This window comes from Colossoma macropomum, unplaced genomic scaffold (genome assembly GCF_904425465.1).
Source record: "Colossoma macropomum unplaced genomic scaffold, Colossoma_macropomum, whole genome shotgun sequence".
In the NCBI taxonomy this organism is placed as follows: domain Eukaryota; kingdom Metazoa; phylum Chordata; class Actinopteri; order Characiformes; family Serrasalmidae; genus Colossoma; species Colossoma macropomum.
Genome location: NW_023494800.1, coordinates 29,523,147 through 29,546,455, shown reverse-complemented (window position 1 = coordinate 29,546,455; position 23,309 = coordinate 29,523,147). Strand labels below are relative to the sequence as shown.

At 40.9% G+C, this 23,309-nt stretch overlaps 2 protein-coding genes across 5 annotated transcripts in view; both read left to right on the top strand.

The window, feature by feature from the left end:
* aggf1 (angiogenic factor with G patch and FHA domains 1) overlaps nt 1–9,848 on the top strand; it is a 33,802-nt gene extending 23,954 nt beyond the window's left edge. For 3 of the 4 annotated variants that reach the window (XM_036588644.1, XM_036588646.1, XM_036588645.1), the window contains 4 exons: nt 336–415; nt 1,418–1,545; nt 6,593–6,692; nt 9,132–9,351. In XM_036588644.1, the coding sequence (XP_036444537.1) occupies nt 336–415; nt 1,418–1,545; nt 6,593–6,692; nt 9,132–9,320 (497 nt within the window). In that variant the 3' untranslated portion in view covers nt 9,321–9,351. Of the gene's footprint in view, nt 1–335; nt 416–1,417; nt 1,546–6,592; nt 6,693–9,131 lie in introns of all 4 variants that reach the window. The other variant, XM_036588643.1, reaches the window with a different exon arrangement.
* A 3,110-nt stretch (nt 9,849–12,958) lies between these two features.
* The window catches only part of pde8b (phosphodiesterase 8B), an 82,366-nt gene continuing 72,015 nt past the window's right edge, over nt 12,959–23,309 (top strand). The window contains 1 exon segment of the mRNA XM_036587956.1: nt 12,959–13,104. Coding sequence (XP_036443849.1) covers nt 13,072–13,104 — 33 coding nt within the window. The 5' untranslated portion in view covers nt 12,959–13,071.

The window sequence follows — 23,309 nt, the reverse complement described above, 5'->3', positions numbered from 1 at the left end:
GTGTGTCCAAAAATACAAGCTGCTTCTTTGGCTAATTAGTGGAGTAACTGAACGTGTTTTGTGTAACTTGAATTATTTTTTTTAGTTGCTTTGTTTAACAGTCAAGTGCTGTCATTTTGGTTGTCGTCATGCCGACCACAGAGCTGACTGTGATTGGTTCGCAAAAATCAAGCATATTCAAACATATTAATCTGAGGAAATAGCATGAAAAAATCACGCTTGGTGTAAAAAGGCCTTATGATTCTTAATTACCTGTGATAACATCATTGTACATTATTAGTGTTGCTGGATTGCGTCTGATGACTGACCTCTGTGTTCTCCTGTTTGTTTTTCAGTGTGTTTGCTCAGTAAAGAGGATAAAGAGGTGCAGAGACAGAAGGGGCTCAAACAGATGAAAATCAAATACGGCCTTGAAGTAAGTCTGTCCTGTTTATTTCTGATGAAACAGCAGGACCGTGATTACGGCCCGAGTGCTACATGGGTTAAGTTGGTCAGTCTTGTTGGAATACAGTGCTGTACAAAAGTCTCAGGCACCCACTTGTTTTGTCTGTAACTGTTAAACTGTGCAGTAATTGTGTTGCTTCTTGTAAAAATACAATATAACGTGGCAATAAATCCAAACAAGCATTAGTGCAGTAAAAAGTAACAAGGATTTCTGGTTATGAAACCAGCCCAGTGAAATAGCTTTTTAAAAAGTGTCAGACTTTTGCACAGTAATGCTCACATCTGGAGACAACTTATTATGAAAGTAGTATTATAAAAATAGTTTGTTGTGGTGTCAAAAAAAAAAACAGTTAGGAGCCTTAAGGTCATTTAGAGCTTTAAAAACCAGCAGCAGAGCTTTAAATTCTCTCAAAGATCCAGGCGGTCAATGCAGTGTGTAACAGGGGTGATATGAGCTCTCTGTGCTGGTGCTGTGAGGATCCGTGCTGTTGTGTTCTGTACGGGTTCTAGAGGATGGACTGTTTTCTCCAGTAAGAAGATCATTACAGTGATCAACTCTGCTGAACAAACGCAGCTACAAGTTTCTCTGCGTTGCTCTGAGAGAGAAAAGGCTGAACGTTTCATAAAGCAGTTTTAGAGTTTCAGTTCCAAGGATCAATATTTCAATTTTCTTGATTTAGTTATAGAAATTGTTGTGACATCCACTTAGAAATACACAGCTGGTGAGCCTGTCAAGAGTCTCTTGATTTTAAGAAGGAACAGAATAGTAGAATATGAAGGACTGAGTAGCAGCAGTTCTGGTTTATTGTGTGATATGCAAAAATCTGGAATAAAAATATATTCACAAAAAATTTCACCATTTCAAACAAACCCTGAGAAATGCTAGAGAAGTTGAAAATACTGCTTATGTTTATGATGTTTACCATCTGCCTGTGTGTTTGTTTTTTAAACGTTTCCCTGTGTTTCTGTACAGAGCAGTGAATATGAGGACAGCGGCGTGTTGAAGAACAGTAAGTACAAGGACCGAGCAGAGACCAGGAGACAGACGGTGGGCAGTGAGGGAGCCTTCCACAGAGACGACGCTCCGGCATCCGTGCACGTGTGAGTATTTTCACGTTATATATTCTTTACACCGCTGACGGTTTATTTAAACACCATTAGTGCATTCTCCTGGTCTGACCCTCCAACATGTCTGTAGTAGTGCAGGCTGAAGCCCAGCTGCAGTGCGCTGTTTGTTGCTTTGATTGAATCCGTGGTTATAGCGTTCTCTTTGAACTACAGCTTTTAAACGTCTTTCAAAGCGAAACCTTTACAGCCTTCAGGACACCATGCTGGACAGACGCTCACGGGAGAACTATAGATAAATCAACCAGCAGCAAACTAACAAAGCAGCAGCTTGGTGGAGCTCCAGTTCCCCTTGAGATCTTCCATTTTAACAAGAGTCCACAAGCTGTATGAATGAGAACGAGAGGCTACAATCGCCGAACCATTGACTATACGTATATACAGGGTGATTCAAAAAGATCTGATTTCAATATTTTTACAACTGTGAGGCCCTTAGGAACCAATCACATACCAATTGAAAGAGGGGGTCATAGAGTTTCTGACTGTCACCAGAAGATGATTCCCTTCAGTCTGCGAGGAGATAGAGACCCCTGAGCAGAAAGCGTTCTGCGTTCTCCACTTCAATAAGAGTGAATCAGTCATAACTGTGCAGCATCATTTTCATAGGCAGTGAAGCTCCAGCAGCTCAGAGCGTTCATCGTTGGTTCCACAACACTGGATGGTCTCCGAAATCTCACTGAAAGAGCCGTGAGTGCAGCGACACCCGACATGCTCAATCCAGTATGGGATGAGTTTAACTATGGCGTTGATGTTGTTTGTACAGCTGGAGGAGGTTCATACTGAGACCTTGTACAATTACATAAACTTTATGCTCAACTAAACCGTTTACAGTTCACTGCATTGTTCTGTAATGATTTACATGTGAAATGAATCAGTTTGAAATCAGATGAATCTTTTTGAATCACCCTGTGTATTGTACTGAGGCAAAATCACCCTTCATTTATTTAATTTTCAGTCAAAATGGATATCAAGCACAAGTTATTCATTTTTCAGTGTCAGGAAAAAAAAAAGAAAACACTTATTTAACAGAAAATTGTACAGAAGCTTCAACAATTAAATCCAATATTAGTTGTTTCAGTGTTTACTGGTCCACTCTTTACTTTCATTCCAGCTTCCATTCTCTTCAGGAGACTCACTTTCAGTTCCTCAAAGAATCTGCAGACACACCTCCAAAGTTCAGTCTTAGAAGCTGGTTGATCATTTTCTGAAATAATCGAACACATTCAGTGGTGTTGAGGTCTGGACTCTGGGGTGGTCAGTCCATTGTCCAGCTTCTTTGTTTGATGTGTCCATCTCCTTTTCTCAGTGAGGTTCTTCTTGATCAGCTACACATCCTTTCAGACCCACAGCGCTGAGTCGTCTTCTCACAGTGGAAGGATGGACAGAAACACCTGTGGATGTTTTCAGATCTGAAGCAGCTTGATTTTCTCCTCTCTCTCAAAGATGAAAGCTTTAAGTGCTGTTTATCTGATGGGGGCAGTTTTGGTGTCGACCAGCTCTTCCAGGTGGTTGTTAGGATTTTAATCACTCTCGTTTTGATAATTTCATGTATTTTCACTTCCACTTTCTCCTTCTGTGTGCAAGTGGATTATCTTGCATCTAACCTCATTAGAAACGTCTCTTGAGAAAAAGATTAGATCAGGTATATCAGGCAATCACTCAGCAGCTGGCAACCCACCAACCGACCTCTGCAGCAAATAGACTAAATGATGCACACTTGTGCTGCTGGGCTGTTTATTTTATCTGACACACATGACCCTTTTTGGTTTAGTCATGCCTTTTGATCATACATTTGATATTGAGTTTGAGATGTGTGTGTGAAGGTCTTTTTAGAACAGAGGTGAGGTTGCATGAATGATACATAAGGGCCATTTGCAGGCATGAATATGAAGAATGAAGATGAATATTGAATCGGAGCAAAAACAGCAATTGAGCAGTAAGGGTTGTAATTTGAAAGTGATCTTAAAGTTGTAGGTTTAATTCCAGAACAAACTTCTCTTGACCAATCAGAGCAGTCCATTTTTGTATTTTGGGGGGTGGTAGCTTGCACTAGGGTTGGGTCCAAAAAAGGTAAAATATAGTATTGGCACATTCTTAACTATAGTATTGATACATGCAGGTAGGGCTGGGCAGTATGAGGATATGTATTGCAGTCATGATGCATTACAATCTGCTTTTCTGAGCATATCATTGATATTGTCAGTATTGACACTGAGTAGCATCATGTGTTATTACAAAGAGCCTGTGTAGTCATGTTTAATTGGATTTAGTGCAGTGCAGCAAGGGAAACGCTGGGAAAAAAACATTTGTATTTGATAGTATCTTTTAAATATGGCACTTCTGGTTTTATTTTTTGTGCATCATGAAAAATATAACATTTTATTTTTGCTATATATATGGGTAGATTATTTCTAATATTTTTTAACATATGTGAAGCCCACTCTTAGGCCCAATCCCATTTCACCCTTTGCCCCTACCACTTAGCCCTACTCTGTTAGCCCCTCTGTTTTGGGCATTTACGCCTAGGGGTAGAGTGTCCTGATTTTATTTGAGATAGAGGTGTGGGGTGAAGTGTTAGGGCTACATGGTCCTCCAAACAGAGATTTTTCAGAGGTGCCACAACGTAACTGCTGCTCCATTTAAGGTGGAATCAAATTCAAATCAGAAGCTGGTGAATATCTGACTTCAGCTTCATATCACTGAAGAACTAGGGGTGGGTGATAATAAATAATTGCCCCTCTTTGAAGGCATATGACCCCCTAAATGTAACTAAAGCCCAGCAGTGAGGAGCTGAACTTTACCCTCCTCTGCTGTCACTGCAGACTGGCAGGGTCGCCTACAGAGCAGCGCTAGTAGCTGTTAATGAAGTGATGCTCTTTTTATTTCAGGGTCCCATTTCAGAGGGAAGATTTCAACCACTACCCTGTAACTCAGTTCTAAGAGGCAAGGAGACACTTGAAAACAAGGGGTAGGGGTAAAAAACAGAAATGGGATTGGGCCTTAGACCAGTAGATTTTATTAGAATTATATTGTATCTAGATTAAGTACCACAGTAATATCGCTTTTGGTCCATCTTATCGTGAGGCCTGTTGCAATTCCCACCCACAGCATGCAGAGTCATTTTTACATTTCTGCTGTTTATTCATCTTTGAGAGCTCTGGAAAGGAACAATGACAGAACTGTTGGCACTGTTTCAGTCCCAAAGAAAAACAGAAGCTAATTTGTCCTTGTGCCACAGACTTACTGGATGTAGGAAAGCAGGGGAAGTGAGCTCAATCCAACAGAGACAGAGCATATCCTGCCTAGTGTCTGATTCTGTCCAGGCTGGAACTCAGGACTTTATTAATAACTGATTTTAGGAACTGGGTGTCATGAGCAGTCGCGCCAGGCTAAGCCGATTATAGATTGCCATCCTTACAGTAAATTAGCCTGCCGGGCAGAGCAGAGATCAGCTGTAGGCCATGCTCCTGTGAGAACTTCACTCAGTCGGTAGCCATAATTTATCTTAGCGGTGTGTGGTCATTTCTGATAAAACCAGCAGGTGTAAAATTGACAGTTTTGTTGTGTTTGAGTTTTGACTGTATGATCAGACTGGACTGCGCTGGTCACCGCACTCCAGTTTGATCATGACCTGACATTTTGGTCCAGATCCAAATACAAACCGAGAATTTTCCTTCCGAGCATCTTGTTTTGAGTCTAAGCTCAACCCAGGCCACATTCTTGTGATTTGAGCCCAAAACTGACCCAAGAACAGCAGAATTCTGTCTGGAACAACTGTGTGTTTTGAGTTTAAAGCCAAACCAAACCTGACAGAATTCAGTCCCAAACTGACCCAAACCACATTATGTTTTGAGGGAGAAACTGACCCAGTATAGCAAAAGCCTGTTTGAAACTGGCCTGAACCACATCAAGTTTTGAGTCAGGAACTGACCCGAGTCAGGTCATGTTTTGAGTCAGAAATCGACTCAAGAACAGCAATATTCTGTCTAAGACTGACCTGAGTGTAGCAATATCGAACCACCTCGTCATGTTTTGAGTCGGAAACTATTCCGAGTCTAGCAAAAGTCTTTCTGAACCTAACTTGAGTCACAGCACGTTTTGAGTCAAAAACTGACTAACAAATTTGGTCACAGATTTTGGTAGCAAAATTTGGTCCGAAATGAACCCGAGCCACATTATGTTTTGAGGCTAGAATTGACCCAAGTGCTGCAAAATACTGTCTGAAACTAACCTGACTGCAGAAAACCAAACCACATCATTGAGTTTTAAGTCAGAAGCTGACCCAAGTAGAGCTAAATTCTGTCTGAAACTGACCCAAACTACCTTATCTTGTTTTGAGTCTGAACCTGACCTGAGCCTGAATTAAATGAAAAGTTCTGAGAATGTTTCTGAAATGCAGATCACCATCGCTTTAGTCAATAAGGGAGCCTTAAAGAGACTACAAATCCCAGCTAAAGGAAGCTAAATACACAGAAACGTATGTTTTCAGAATAATGGACTGACCAATCCAGAGTTCAACATCACTGAATGTGGGATTATTTGAATTGTGAGATGTTAAACCAGCTTCTAATACTGAACTTTGGAGTTGTGGAAGAATATCCCTGCAAACTTTTTAAAAAAACTGAAACGCACGTCAGCTTTTCGTTTGAAATGGTTCTATTTACGACTCCTTTTTAGATGTTCCATGTAGTTCAACATGAGAGGCAAAATCAGCTACTTGTGTCCCCACGTTCTCTGCAGTTCTGCAGCACACACACTCAGTCAAAGCCATAGGAACATACACTAATTTCTTGCACAGGTTGCTCCAAACTGCACCTACCCAAGGCCAGATAGCCGATTAAGTAAACAAATTTGAAGACAAGCACACACAAACAAATGGAAATGTGTGCTTGTCCTTTGTCACAGTTTGCAGTTCCTCTTTTACTGCCGTTTCTGAATCTCCTGTCTGCCAGCAGCCACTGTAGCACTGAGCTGTGGCCGTAATTCCTCTGAACTCTGATATGGTATGTGTTTGTGTTTGTAGGGAAATCAATGAGGAGAATAAAGGACGGCAGATGTTGGAGAGAATGGGCTGGAAGAGCGGAGAGGGACTGGGCAAAGACGGAGCCGGCATCACAGAACCAGTAAATACACATACACACACATACAGCTTATACACTGAGTGACACATAGTTAGTCCTGCTTTGTAGCTGCACTGTCCATTTTATCAGAAACACCTACCATCCAAAGGTGCACTTAGATTTAGATTTACAGTTACTCCACTGACCAGATAACATTTGGGTGGTGGATCATTCTCAGCGCAGCAAGGACCGATGAGCACACTGATAGATGGAACCTGGCGTGAATGGCACGAAAACAGTACTAAACATAGTTTAGGACCTGGTTTTGCTGGTTCTGCTCGATCGAGATCAAGATACTCCCACCTTTATGCTTCACTGTGGGTGTTCTTGTGGTCATACGCTCCACAATACTTTCTCCAAACATGCGATATGTAGACACAATGTTTCACTGAATGCATTCATTGTTTTTGTGATGTCAGTATAGCCCCGCACACTCTCTTCTGTTATCATAAGGAGTGTTTCAGCCCGGACTGCTGTTTATGAGTGAGGCGTAATACAGGGCAGCCAGTCCGAACATACAAGGTGATTCAAAAAGATTCATACGATTTCAAAGCGCCATATTTTTCAAACCGTGAGGCGCCGAGGAACCAATCACAATCCAATTGAAAGAGGGGGTCATTGAGTTTCTGACTGTCAGTGGAAGACGGCTCCCTTCAATCTGCGAGGAGATGAGACCCCTGAGCAGAAAGCGTTCTGCGTTCTCCACTTCTATAAGAGTGAATCAGTCATAACTGTGCAGCGTGATTTTCGTGGGCAGTGAAGCTCCAGCAGCTCAGAGCGTTCGTCGTTGGTTCCACAACACTGGATGATCTCCGAAATCGCACTGAAAGAGCCGTGAGTGCAGCGACACCCGACATGCTCAATCCAGTATGGGATGAATCTGACTATGGTGTTGATGTTGTCTGTACAGCTGGAGGAGGTTCATACTGAGACCTTGTACAATTACATAATAAACTTTATGCTTATTTAAAACATTTACAGTTTACTGCATTGTTCTGTAATGATTTACAAGTAAAATAAATAATTTTGAAATCAGATGAATCTTTTTAAATCACCCTGTAGTGAGGGGAAGCAAGTATTCCTTTTTAATGTCTTTTGACTTTGTATTTATAAATATGAACAGCAAAGCATGTATTTATAAGTATAAACAAAGATATAAATATCATAGGAAAAATATTCAGACACCACAAATTAATAACATTTGTAATTTGTTGCAAAGCCATTGTTGGCAATTACAGCTTTGAGATGTGCACTTTAAGAAGTAATAAGCTTTTCTGTAGCATTGTGGTTCAGTTTTGGCCTCCAGTCTTTAGTTCCCTGAGCTTATGAGGGTTCCACTGATGAACTCAATTTCAGTGTTCTCCTTACATTTTTCAGGAGTCAGAGGTTTGGCTCATGCAAACACCTTCACCTTCTTCAGAAACCAGTCCTGAGTTATTCTGGCTGTACTGTGGGGTTGTTGCCATTGCCACCCCCCCCTCCACCCCAACCCTAGATTCAGTTTCTTGGCTGATGAGATTAAATTCTCCTCTAATATCTCTCGGTACATCACTCAATTCATGTTTCCTTCGATGGCGTGTAATGCTCTAGTAGTGTTTATAGAGAAACAGCTCCATATCATGATGCTCCCACCATCATGCTTCACTGTGGGTGTTCTTGGGTTTAAATCCTGCATGACGCACCTGTCTGGGGATGATAGCTGTGGTTTCATGAGCTTCACACCTGCATATAACAGGCCAGTTGTACTTGAGGAAGCTCATTCACCTTCATGATTGCTGCTTGTTGCATGAAATCTGTCTGTTTTGTGCTTTAAGCTTATTTTTGTATGTGTTTATGAATGCATTTCATAACATATGAATGCACTTTAGTGTTTGTGTTTATGAGTATGAAATCAAAAGACCTGTGTACCTTTTGAAGTGGATATGTGCACCGAAAAAAATACATAAAAAGATAAAAAGGTTGGAAAATGGTCATGTGAAGGGAAGACAAGTTTATTTACAGAGCGCCTTTCATACACTGCGGTCATTCAAAGTGCTTTACATATGAGAAAATACAACCCAAATTAAAATAAAAAATTAAAGATGTAGGAGAATAGAAATTAAAAACATGATTAAAGCACTAGATTTAAAAGGGAAGATATTAAATATTAAATTAAAAATATTAGGATATGAAAATGCCACTATTATATGACACTATTAGCAAAAGTGGTTCTATATAGTACCATAAAAGGGTTCTTTGGCTTGTAACAATGGATGGAACAGTTTTGCTGATATATATAGGACCCTTTTCAAAAAGGTTTATGATGCAAAGAACGCTTAAATCATGCAAAAGGTTCTTGGAGTGTACATGGTACATGGAACCATTTTCTTGACCAAAGAACCCTTGAAAAATCTTGAAGAATTTAGACTCACACGGTTATACTCAACGTGTTCTCTCTCTCAGATCGGGGTGCAGGTGCGGCCGGTCCAGTCCGGTCTGGGCTCCGTCGGCCCTCTTTCGATGGAGGAGGCATCCATAGGCCGGAGCAGGAACCAGCAGAACTGGGAGCGGGCGAGAGAGCGTTTCTCACAGGAAGTCACTCACTCCAACAAGAAGCCTCAAGCCTGGGTCAAAGGGCAGCCTGCCGAGTGACTGCGATGTGGGCTGCCCAACGAGAGGGAACGAATTCATGGTGTTCATATGGGTTTTGGGATGTCACTGGACTCAAAGAAGGACCCGCCCTCAGACAGCGACCGGTCCTGAGGAGCTTATTCAGGAGAGAGAGTGGCTGAGAGATCTGTGTGTTTCACTGTTACAGCTGAAGGGTTACGTCCACAGCAAGATTCTGTTCATTTTCAGTATTTTCCTAATAAAACTACAGCCAAAAAATAATAACATATGTAGAAAACCTCAGAAATGTGTTCATCCCAGCCTCAGCTTCAGACGCTTCGCCCGACAGATGGACGTGAAGCATCTGAGAGGAATGTGCAGGGCAGGTTTTAGAGCTGGAGCCATTAATTCAGTGAAGTTGATTACATTAAATGAGGTGCTGCTGATGGAGCGAGAAGGCTAGAACCGAATCTGCTTCCTTCTTATCAGCTCACAACATATCAGTAACTTTACTGATAAAAATTCTTCTTGCTTGTCACACTATTAAAGGGCTCATATTTTGGAAAATCACCCTTTCAGAGTGGATGTAGTGTTTAAATATTTGTTTGAAAAGTGTTTAATATTACCCCTCAGTCCATGCCCTCCAGCAAACGGTTAGTTTTAAAATTTGTTTTTGTGATGTCACGAAAACCAGCTTATGTCCATCTATTCAGCCTACAGCAGTTTAGCTACGCCCACTCACTTCTGACGGTATGAGGAGCATTTCAACCTGTCAGTCACAGCAGACACACCTGATTTCACCTGCTGGCTACAGAGCCAGCCCTAAGTGAGTTGAATTGGGAGAACTAAAGTGATACTCTAGCATTTTTGTCCCAGTCTCGGCCTCAAATGCTCCACCCACAGACGTACCAGAATGCGTCCAGTGTTCATTGAACGCTAAGCTGGCCACAGTTATTGCGATTTTGCCTTTCAGTTGCGTTCTGATTGACTATGTACATGTCCATGTTGTAGCTTTGGCACACCTGTTTAAGTCAGTCCGTTGGGAACGGCACTTTTGTAAGCAGCGTTTTAACGGTAATGAAAATTAGAAACTTTTTCTTAATTTTACAACAGTACAATTCAATAAATTCCAGGTACATATTATTTAATATTACTCAGAAAGCTGTTTAAGGTCAAATTTGTCCTCTCTTAATTCTTTATCAGTTTTCTTAAACAGCACAGTGATTATCACCTTCAAAGCGTCGCTATTGGGTTACCTGTCGGTCATTTTGAGTTACATGTCGGTCACACAAAATGATCTGTGATTGCTCAGTTTGCATGTCAAGCAGCCCCTTCCTGTCAAAAGACTACGTTCACATTACCAGGTTGAAGTGGCACAAATCCGACTTTTTTGCCCTAACGTGACTCAGATCTGATGTTTTCAGGGCTGTGTGGACACAAATCTAACCTTTTCTAATCCAACCTGAGCCACTTTCATATGTGGTCCTTGATCGCATACATATCCAATTCGTGGCCGTGCGACCTTAATGTGATGCTGAGATCGGAATTCATGTGCTTTTTTTCCACTGCGCGTGCGCCATCATTCAGCGTTACCATGGCAGCAGCGCCGAACAGAAGTTAAAGCCTGTAAACGGTGGAAAAGCAGCTCATCTCACCTTTTTCTCCTTCGTCTCGCTCTAATAATGAAGCTGAGAGCTGATCAGAGTTAATGGCCTTCTCAGCGAAGCTCGTTCTGCTCGTTAGTTTGTGCTGATGATGAACGTGATTCATTCATGTGACGTTACTGAGTAGGATGTGTTCACGAGGGTCATTTCAGGACGCCGGTTCATCACATTAATGACAGATTTGAATCACTTATCTAAATGAGTGTGAACCATCCTGTCAGAGAGATTGGATTTGAGCAAAAAATCAGACTTAAGTAATGAGAGTTGTAATGTGAACGTAGCTAAAGTAGACGGTTCTTGGCCGTGTTCAACGAGACTGGCTCACGGAACCACGTTCATCCTTACGTTTATCTCTATTAACACAGACAGTTTCAACAAGAAACAGCAAACTGTTGGTTAAAAAAAGCCCTTATAATAGAAGCCAGAGGACAGGAGCCCAATTTGCCTGTTGTGATCTGACAGTGCAATACAGATGAGGTTGAAAAGTGCTGTAGTTTTCCTTCAATCCAGAAAAGAACTAAAGTGTTTAGGGCAGTGAGTGTCCCAGACTGCAGTGGTCCATTGTTGCCTGTATCTACCTGCTTAAGAATGTCACTGCGTTAAGCAATTCGGTGACTTGCAACAATCACTACCCAAACCCCCCCCCCACAGTGGGACCCCTGCTTAATCTCTGGCTGAATCTGGAAGGCCTCTGTGCTCCCTGGGTGTTGCACTGCACAGGTCGTGTATGGAAAAACATTCTGTTCACTCTCTCATCCTTACAGCCCACATATGGCAAAAAACAGCCTGCTTTAAAATCACTGATTTAGTGAGAAACCAACACGTTTTACATCCACCTGTTCGGCTTCGAGCTGTTTAGCTCCGCCCACTCACACTGACCTTATAAGGAGTGTTTCAGCTTTGACTGCTTTTAAAATGAGGCACAGCCAATCAGAATAGAGCTCATTTGCTTAAGGGACAGTAACAAAACCAGCCTGTTTAATGCTAAGTGATGATGAGAGGTTGTGAGTTCATAAAACCACACAAATGTTAAAAGAGGACCTCATAGGAAAAATAAAATGCCCTTTAAGACATCCTCTACAGGGGACAAACTTAAATGTGGTATATTTCTGCACAATTACTATTTATTTACATAACATAAAATAAAAAACATTAAACATTAAAATATAAAATGTGACAGCTTTTTTACAGACCAAATTTTATTTGTTTATTTATTTCCAATCTGTTAAATTCAGCAAATAAATGGTAATAACTATATAAACTCAGCAGTGGCCTACCCAGAATTCTGTATCGTACAGACAAGGACAAAGTTTTAGCCCACATGCCGAAAGAAGACATTTAGATGTGGGTTAAAGGGAAATTCCACCAATTTTCCAAAATCCCAGGATAAATAAATGGTTAAGACGCAGTAATTTAGAGTGACGCCGTTCCTGAGACTGAATCAGAATCGTCCACAGTGGTGGTGATAGGAACCAGACGTCCACCTCTAAAAGCTCCCTCACATAAAGTTACTACATGAAATGGTTATGAATTCACTGTCTGATGACTGAGACACTGTTTTACAGTAGTTTTGAGAAGATTTTGGCCTTAAAATCCATTAATGGTGGAGGGATACATAATATGCAGGGTGCTGTGAGGCAAAATAGTCCCCAAAGAAGACTTATTTTTCACTGTTACGATCATCAACATGCCATATAAAAACTCAGAAGACTCGTGTAGGTTCACTGGTGGTTTTGGATAGTAAACCCCTGGTTCCTATCACCGCCACTGTAAAGACATCTGAACCATTTCACACCAAACTGCTCCGAATCACTGTTTACATCTGAAATACTGAATCATGCAGCGGGAAAAAAAGCTTCCCTTTGAGCGTTAATTGATGTTCCGAAAACATTTCGATTCAGCTGAACCTGTGTATCGATTCAGCTGGTTAGCCGAGAAGCACCGCTTCAAAAGATCCGATTCCGTAAAGACTCGTTCATTCCGGCGTTAGGACCGCTCGGCGATATTTGTCGGGGTGAAAAAAAAAAGTTTGAGGTAAAACCGTGAAAGTTCCTGTTCAGGTCTCGAGAGAATGGTGAAGGAAAGACGGCGATTCGTGAGCGACTCGTGGAAATAAACGACTCAAAGAGATGAACCAGCCAGCCAACGGACCCGTCAGAAAGGTGAGACACCGCTAGGGTAGTTCTTGAGCACGTGAAGCACAAGGTAAGTCCAGCTTCGAGGGCACGAGAGCTGAAGTTGGCTTCTTTTTCGAATTTTTCCGTTCCACCTTAAATGGTGCAGCAGTTACATTCTGGTGCCTCGGGCGTTTTTGTAGTAGCTGCTGAGGCGCCAGAATGGAACTGCTGCACCATTTAAGGTGGAACGGGAAAATTCGAAAAAGAAGCCAACTTCAGCGTCGTCCGAGGTGTATTGGGACCATTCTGCTTTTATATTTTCTGACTGTCCTTTCGGCCATCCAGTCATGTGTTTAAAACATTTTTATCACTCATTTTTCCTTTTGTGTCCGTTATTCAGATCCCGTTAGCTGATAGCGTCATATTGCTGTGGGCTGCGGTTCTTTAGCGTCCACCTGCTCTGATTTCTCACACCTTATTCCAGATTTTTTGCTTTTTCGCAGATGTTTCACATTTTACAGTCAGGTAGAATAAACATCAGTGAAGCTGAAGTGATTTCACACTGCAGTATCTCTGTTTATCCGCCAGGGGGCGCATACGATCCAGAGAAACGGGGAAGGGGGGGGTGATCAGTCTAAACTCTTGAGTGTTTGTTACCTTGTGGCTGAGAAGCTCAGTCCTTGGGTGTTCACGACTGTGAAGGTCAAGGACGAACTAAGACTGCTGTTTGTCTGCTGTCTCGGTTCTCTGTCGCTGCTCCGCTTGTTTTCCTGACTTAAAGGAATCCTCTGTTCACCTAATCAGTCCCTCCTTACTCCAGGTGTAGCCCCTCAACGGAAATTTGACTTAGTATCTCGAAATACTTGTTTTCTCTGAATGTTGACTTAGTATGTTCCAAGAACGACTTGCTATCTCAAAAAATGACACTTTCTCAGAATATGTTGAAATAATGACTTCTCATAATAATGATTGATTGTCCTGAAACAATGACTTATTTTCTCTAAATATTGACTTAATATCTCAATATGTTGACTTGGTATCTTGAAAATTGGCTTATTTTCTCAGAATATGTTGAAATAATGACTTGGTATTTCATAATGATCTATCCTGACATCATGAATTACTTTCTAGAAACGACTCATTATTTTGATGTAGTATCTCAAAATCGCTAAAATCATGAAAATAAGTCACTATTTTGAGAAAGTAATTCATTCTTTGAGATACTAAGTCAGTAATTAGAGAATGCCATTTTCATTTTTTTCGAAATAATAAGTTAATATTTAAGCCAAATATGTTGAGATATTAAGTCAATATTTCAAGAAAATTCATTGTTTCCAGATATTGAGGTAATATTTAGAGAAAATGTCATTTTTTTGAGATATTAAGTCAAAATTGTAAGAAAATAAGTAATTATTTTAGATGTTAGATTAATGTTTTGAGAAAATAAATATTTTTTGAGATAGTATTTGAGAAAATAAGGCATGCTTTGAATACATTTTTTTGAGATATTAAGTCAAATTTTCAATTTCAAAAAAGTCATTATTTTTAGATACCATGTCAATATTTCAAGAAAATAAGTAGTTAATTTGAGATATTAAGTTAATGATTAGATAAAATAAATTATTATTATGAGATAGTAAGTCAGTATTCTAGAAGATATTACATTTTTTTAAATTAAAATTTTAAAATAAAAAATATTTTTTGAGATATCAGAAGTCATAAAAAATAAGTCATTATTTCAAGATGCTAAGTCAATATTTCAAGAAAATAAGTAATTTGAGATTTTGAGTGAATATATCGAGAACATGTTGGTATTTTGAGATGCTAAGTCATTATTTTTGAGAAAATAAGTCATTCTTTGAAATACAAAATATCTTTAAGAAAATGTCATTTTTTGACATACTAAGTCAAATTTTTAATTTCAAGAAACTAATTCTTTGAGGGTGCTAAATCAATATTTTGAGCAACATATGTCATTTTTTTTAAGATTACTAAGTCATTATTTTTGAGAAAATCAGTCATTCTTGGAGATATTAAATTAATATTTTCTTGAAAATGTCACTGTTTCGAGATACAGTACTGTTCACATCCAGTGCTTTCTCAGTTCATTCAGTTGGAAACCCAAAATAATTTTGCCAAACTGGTGCGTTGGTCCTTCTTCAGCACCAGCTTGTGTCACATACCGACGTTTATCTGTTTCATTTGCATATTCCTCAGCTTTCTTTACTAGACTGAAAACAGCAATAATGATAACTTCGTCCATAGAGTGCTTTTCATTACAGCTGGCGGCTCAAACTGGTTCTGTTATCTATTATAATCTGTAATCAGACTGAAAATGTTTAATTAACTGTTGTTCCATCTGTAGAGTCCATAAGCTTCAGAGTACACAAGCTTTCAGTGTTTGTTAGCTGCTTTAGCCTCTTAGCTCCAGTGCTAAAGCTGAAAGAAGCAGCCGACCCCAGGCACGTCTCTCCTGAGTGAGGAGGAAGCTGTGTGATTTAGAGTTTTCACCAAACTGTTCCTTTAGTTGGTTTTAGGCCAAAGGCTGAACGTGAAAGCGTAGGGAACCAGGAGAGCCCCTGCCTGCGCCTCTAGATTAAAGTGTTTTGTGTTGGGGGGATATTATTAGACCACGTAGGTCTAATGTAATGACTTTATAAGCCTTTCTGAGGTAACGGCATGCCGATCAGGCCTAATCCACATTAAATACGCTCTGTTATTTTCAGTGAAGCTGGGGGGAAAAGCTCCACCAGCTCCAGTCCAAAAGAGTTCTTCTTCTGAAATGAAGGCGTTTATAGGGAGTCTGTGCTGCGGTAGCAGCCTCAACTCTTCTGGGAAGGCTTTACACTAGATGTTGAACATTGCTGTGAGGATTTGATTGAGCATTAGTGAGGTCAGGTACTGATATTGGATGGTCAGTTCTGGGTCACTCCAGCTCACCCCAAAGGTACTGGATGGAGCTCCATCACTCCAGAGAACACAGTTCCACTGCTCCACAGCCCAGTGCTGGGGGGGCTTTATAGACCTGTAGCCCACGCTTGGCATTGGACATGGAGACCTTAGGATCACGTGCAGCTGATCCAGAGCGCCCCATTCTGTTGGTCAGTGCTTTTCTATGGAGATTATACAAGCTATTTTAGTAATGGGTGACCTTAAAGTAGCTGAACTCGCTCAGTAGAAGGCCTGTCCAGATACTTTTGCAGTCACATGATTTCGATGACATTAGAATTCCAGATAGAGGGCGGGAAGTGAAAAAGCAGGAGTAAAGCAATTTGCAAGAGAATGATATAAACAGAAAATTACAGCACGCGTTGGACGTGATCTTTATGTTATGATGTTATAATAAACATTTTTCAGCTGAATTGAAAAACTTGCTTTCGAGGCAGTAGATATAAGCAGCTACCTCGTTCTCCAGACGCCCTTCTGCTCAAAACAAATGAAAGCATACAAAAGTGCGGAGGCAACTTTACGAGGCTGAAGTTGGCTTTATTTTCAAATTTTCCAGTTCCACCTTAAACGGTGCAGCAGTTATTATTATAAAGTCTGGCGCTAGACTGTTACTGTGGCACTTTTTAAGGTGGAACGGGAAAATTCTAAGAAGAAGCTGGCGCAGCAGGCTAAGTTATTTACATTTGTCTGTCTTTTGTGTAACTGCTAACCCCGAATTGTTCGTGGTGTTGCTTGTGGATATTGTTTTAAATCCATCACCAGCACAGAGACACAGATGAACTGAACAAAAAAAACAATACCCCGATCCTCCCGCCTGCAGACCAACGTTTTTGCCAGCGTTTGTGGTCATTTTCTTGCATTTTTTTTCTCCCTTATGAACAACTTTCGCTACTTAATAAAAGCTCTTTGTGCTTTCTCAGCTAGATCAATTTGAGCAACTGTAAAATACACAAACCACAGGCATTCTGAGAGCTTGTGATAGTGCTTCCTGTGTAGACAATCACTTCCTGCCCTCGAACTGCAGTTTGCGCCACGTGACGTCATACGCAAACAGAGGTTTAGCCCCTCCCATTCAGCCTACAGCAGATGAGCCCTGCCCATTGCGAAATTTTAAAAAATGGGTGGAATTTCCCTTTAATAGGCCTACATATTAGAGATGGAACCAATCAGATGTGTTGCTATGAGGTGAGAACCTCTGGATGTGGTGTGGGAGGTACATAGAAGAATTAATATGATCTAGTTCTGTAACGAATCTGCTCTGAAACGGGTCTCGCTCACACTGCGTGCTGGGTGGGTCTTCATGTGCTCAGTCGTTTCAGCAACTTAAATTAGTTGTCTTTACTTAAAGCCCCTCTAAACATGGTTTTGAATGTTTAGATTTTGTTTTGAAAGTAAAGACATGCTGCGGAGAAAGCGTTGGTCAGTGTTATACTCAAGAAAGGTGTACAAATGAATACTATAAATAAAAATTTAGTAGTAGATATATCCTCCAAAAGCTCAGAGCTGCTGATTTTGTTGCTGCACCTGTAACATACAATCGTACAACTACAAAAGTAGAGGGAACACTGAGTGTGTTTACATGCACATCAATAATATGGTCATTATCAGATTTCTGAACTTACCTGATTATTCAAGTGGTTGTGTAAACAGCATTCTCCGATTTCTTAGATCGGATTAAGGCTGTTATCAGATTTCTATAATTCCAGTTAAGAGAGCTGGATTTTAGTTGGGTCCGGCGAGACTGCAACAAGGCACTTTGGGAGCGACGCTGAAACCAGCTACATGCTTGACGAAATGGAGAATTCATCTTCTGCTTGATGCATATTCATATATTCCGCTATATTGAAAAAAGACGCAACATGATGTTCGAGTTACGTTTACATCACGTTGTCTTCTGTGAGTTTATTGGCTGGTTGTAAAGCAGAAATCTGATTACTGTCTGACTCATGTAGACCCAGAGTTTCCCCTTCATTGATTACTCAAGTGGATGTAAACATGCTGAAGCAGTTACTGACACAATCTGATTTTCTGCAGTTATCAGTATTAAGTGTAAACACACTGAACCAGTTAGTGACACAATCTGATTTTTTCTGCAGTTATCAGTATTAAGTGTAAACACACTGAACCAGTTAGTGACACAATCAGATTTTCTGCAGTTATCGGATTATTAAATGTAAACACGCTGAACCAGTTATTGACACAATCTGATTTTCTGCAGTTATCGGATTATTAAATGTAAACACGCTGAACCAGTTATTGACACAATCTGATTTTCTGCAGTTATCGGATTATTAAGTGTAAACACACTGAACCAGTTACTGACACAATCTGATTTTTTCTGCAGTTATCAGTATTAAGTGTAAACACAGTGAACCAGTTACTGACACAATCTGATTTTCTGCAGTTATCGGATTATTAAGTGTAAACACACTGAACCAGTTACTGACACAATCTGATTTTTTCTGCAGCTATCAGTATTAAGTGTAAACACACTGAACCAGTTACTGACACAATCTGATTTTTTCTGCAGTTATCAGTATTAAGTGTAAACACACTGAACCAGTTACTGACACAATCAGATTTTCTGCAGTTATCGGATTATTAAGTGTAAACACACTGAACCAGTTACTGACACAATCAGATTTTCTGCGATTGACGTTGGGCGTGAGGTGTAGCTAACGTGTTTTGAAGTCTTTGTATTGCTACAGTTAAGGTGGACTGCTATCAATCATGCTTTTGTAAAATAAAGATAAAAAGAATGAATCTAAAAAAAAAGTTAATCTCATATACGATCCAGGAACAAGTGGCTACAAACAAGTTTAATAAACCTTCATGACGAGCACCATTTAAGGCAATACTGAAAAATACATGAACCTTTGTATTCTTTTAACGCTGTTATGTGACAAAAACAACCTCATTTACATATATCCACCTGTTCTGTCTAGACAGCGTTAGCCCCGCCCACTCACGCTGAAGTTATAAGGAGTGTTTCAGCCCAGACTGATTTATAAACAAGGTACAAAACAGGCCAGCCAATCCTGTTTAACGTTGAGAGATGAAGTAAAGCAATAAGTCAGAACCTTACAGTGATTTTATCACCAGTAAGGTTATTAGGCTCTGCTATTAGCAGAGTAAAGCCTACCTTATTGGTTATTATTAATAATAATCAAGATAAACAACTATTCTGCCAAGAAATATCCTTCCTTTAGGGGATGTTCACTTCTATTTCTAAGTTGTTTTTGCTCAAAATACCACTGTGGCAGCAGTGCTAATTTCCATTAGCCCCTCTCTGCGGTTTTCAGTCTAATTTAGCATCAAGCTAACAGTGTGGTACATCCACTTTAGTGCTACTTAACAGGTAATTACACCTATTTTTTGAAATTCCTTCAGAATTGAGTGGTTAAGATGTAAACAGAGTCGTTCAGAGTGGTTTGGTGTGAAACGCTCTGCTCTAGAGAAACTTACCGCGTCAGAACTGTTCACAGTGGTGGTGATAGGAACCAGACGTCCACCTCTAAAAGCTCCCTCACAGAAAGTTACTACATGAAATGGTTATGAATTCACTGCCTGATGACTGAGACACTGTTTTATGATCGTTTTGAGAAGATTTTGGCCTTAAAATCCATTCATGATGGAGGGATACATAATATGCAGGGTGCTATGAGTCAAAATAGTCCCCAAAAAGAAAGAAAGCTTAGTATTTTAGTGCTGTTTCACATCACCGCTCCGAATGGCGATGAATGAATAATGACTTTTTTCCATTTTTTTTGATCAGAATTCCGCTTTACGGCATCTGACACATTCTTTACATTTTTATACTGCAGTTTTACAGTAAATCATACAGTGACTACTTTAATTCGAAGCCTGTGGTATTAATAGAGGAGCTGTTTAGTCTGTTAGCTTTTTAGCTTGTTAGCTAGCTGTTCAGCCTAGCAGAAAGGTTAACAGCAGATGGGGTTTTCAGTGGCTTGGCGCAGTTGTTGTGAGGTGGAGCACTCGAGTGTTCATCGGCTTCGAACGTGGCTCGGCCAGTGTGTGTCATACCCCCTGGTATGCGGAAGGTCCCCTGTTGGCTGGCCACTCCAGCGTAGGCTGGTTGCTAACTCACTTGCCTTAGCGGCGCTCATGCTAGCTTCAACGGCAAAAAAATGGTTGGTTCAACAGTTCTTCTTCTGCTCTTTTTTAGTTTTACACACATTAACTGAGATCTTCCTCATCTCTTTTGCCGTCAGTGTGAGAAATGAGGAACAGTCACTTTCACACCAAACTCTTGGGAAACTGGGTGTTTTCAGATTTACAGATCTGCTGCAGCACATTGTAAAGTTTTTTCAGAGGAATCCGGGCAGAGTTACAACAGAGAGCTTGTAGAGAGGAGAAATACACTCTGTAATGGCTTCAGCGTTTCTCAAACACTAGAGGGCGCTCCTGAGCGAGTCCAAAATGAATGGGTTAAGATTCAGCATTTGAGCAAGATCATAGTTTATAAATGATTAAACATTTTTAATGTAAAATAATACATTTATTTCCTGAACACTGAATAAAACATTTAACACTGCTGTTATATTTTTAAGAGCTTTTAAACTCGAGTTGTAGGAGTTTAAAACGGCGCCTCATGTACGTTCATGACGGCTGAGAGCGCGAACAGCCAATGAGCTGCTCCGCTCGCCAACCAATCAGCACTCAGTAGCAGTAATGTTAACCAATCAGCACTCAGTAGCAGTAATGTTAGCGTCCTGCTGCCCAAAACCTGTTTACTGTAGAAAAAGGAAACATACGGGTGAATTTTCTTTGCTTTTTTAGTGAAATCCATCCTTCTACTTCCTAAAATTAAAGGAAAGTACTGGGCAAGTGATTAGAAACTATTTTAACTTTTCGTTTTTAGCTCCATTCACTCCCATTCATTGAGGACTTGCTTGTGGGCGCCCTCTGCTGTCTAGCAGTCCTGTTTTTGATAAAACGGGGGAAATAGGAAGTGGCCAGGCTCCTCATAAACCAGCTCTGGTTACCGTTTCCAGGCTATGAAGGACAAACTGGGTGTGCCAGTCTGCTACAGCGCCACCCTGAGGCAGAGCAGTGCTGCAGCTCTAGTTAGTTACGAATACCAAAGTGCCCCCCCACCATCCATAATTTTGATTTTGAGACATTCAAAGGGCCCATAAGGGAAGAGTGCTTGTAACATATATATATTTATATATCGCTGTTGTCGGAAGAAAACCTCGTCGAAAATCTCCAAAATGGTAACTTCACAGGAGAATGAAAAACACACTACTTTTAATGTAAGTCAATGGAACCAGACGTTTTTCCACACATATATATATGATCATACCTACACATACATATATATGCTCTTATATTTTTTTCTCTCGTTTTGAACTATCATTAAAACGGTGTTTTGTGCGTGTGGGCGGAGCTAGCGTGAGCTGGCCAGGCGCGCGCACCCGCATGCACGCGCGCGTTCGACCACGGCTCGTGCGCGCAGCGTAGCGTAGCGGTGCTGCTGAGATGAGATGAGATGAGAGGAGCACCGCGTGTATCAGGAGCGCGAGCCGGAGGGAGGGAGGGAGGTAGAGGCCTCGTGCAAAAGAAAACAAAAAAGACCCGAATAACAGCAGCAGCGCTCAGCACGAGCTGAGTTATCGTTATTATAATCATCATTATTATTTTTCTCGCGCGTACAGAAGGATGGGGCTCTGAGGCGCAGCTATGAGCGTGGGGGAGCGCGCGCGTTAAGGATTAAAACGACGAAGAAGAAGGAAGAGAAGGAGGAAGATGGAGCGCGCGGGGTCTGCTTGATGCGCGCGAGCAACGGCGGCAGCAGCGGCAGTAGCGGCAGTAGCGGGCGTCTCCGAGGAGACAGCACAGCGGGCACGAGCGCCGGAGGAGGAAAGGGGCTCGCGCTCGCGCCATGGGCTGCGCGCCCAGCATCCACGTCTCACAGAGCGGAGTGATCTACTGCAGAGACTCGGACGAGTCGAACTCCCCGCGGCAGACCGCCGCCCTCCCGCACGGCCTGTTCGTCAAGAGCGACGCGGCGGACGCGCTGCCCTCCGTCATCGCCTACCAGAGCGGCAGGCGCGCGCGCAGCGGCTCCCGGCGCGAGCGGCCGGACTGCGGCGGCACTGCGCATGCGTGCACCGAAGCGGAGACCCAAACCAGCCACGCCAGCGTGAAGGTGCGTGACCGCACCGGTGTGTCTGTCCCAGAGAAGCACACCGCTTGTTTGTTTGTTTGTTTGTTTGGTCACCGTTCAGTCCTGCATGTGGAGCTGTGCAGGGTTCTACACACTTACTGCACCATTTCTACTGTAGTAATGCTGCTGATGATGATGATGAAGATGATGATAAGTAGGCCTAATAATAACAGTGATCACGCTGCAAAAATCATGTCTGGGCAGGTAAAATCATCTTAAATTTGCTCTAAATGTCTAATATTCCTCATTATGAGATTGGTTTGAGAATATTACAACTTAATTATACCTGCTTTGCTGCTTGTTTCAAGCAATTTTATGGAGGAATAAAAAAAAAATGCTTGAACTAACTTAAACCTCGTAATATTCTGAAAGCAATCTCAAAACGAGAAATATTATTAGATATCACCTATAATGATATAGCTATACCTGTTAATATCATTTAAAATGATTTTACTTGCAGGAATGATTTGTATCACTGCATTATGATTACTGTTATTGTTTATAACGGTAGGCCTGATAATAAAACACTGTCAACAAGAACAACACCAATGCATCATGCACACTGCAAAACTATCTTTTGCATCACATTTTGGCATGTGCAGTTGTCTTAAATGTATTATAAACGCATAATATTTCTCATTATCATATTGTTTTGAGAATATTATAGCATTTCTAGATGCTTGCTGTTTAATTCAAGGAATTTTATGGAGAAATAAAATAATGCTAGAAACAAGCCTTATAATAATCTGAAAACAATCTCAAAATGAGAAATATTAGATAGATCAACTAGATTTATGATGATTTTACTTGCCAGCATGATTTGTAGTACTGTATTATCATTAGTTGTTGTTGATGGTAGGCCTAATAATTAAAACAATGATCAGTGTTACTATCAGGAGTAACAGCAATAACTGTGTTGTTATTGTTGTTGATGATGATATTTATAATGATCATCATTGCTGTCAATAGCTATAATAAGTCATATTCACACTGCAAAAATCATATCTTGGCAAGTGAAAACATCTTAAATCTTGTCTAAATGTCTAATATTCCTCATTATGAGATTGTTGTGAGAATATTCCAACATTATTCCACTTATTTCTAGACTGCT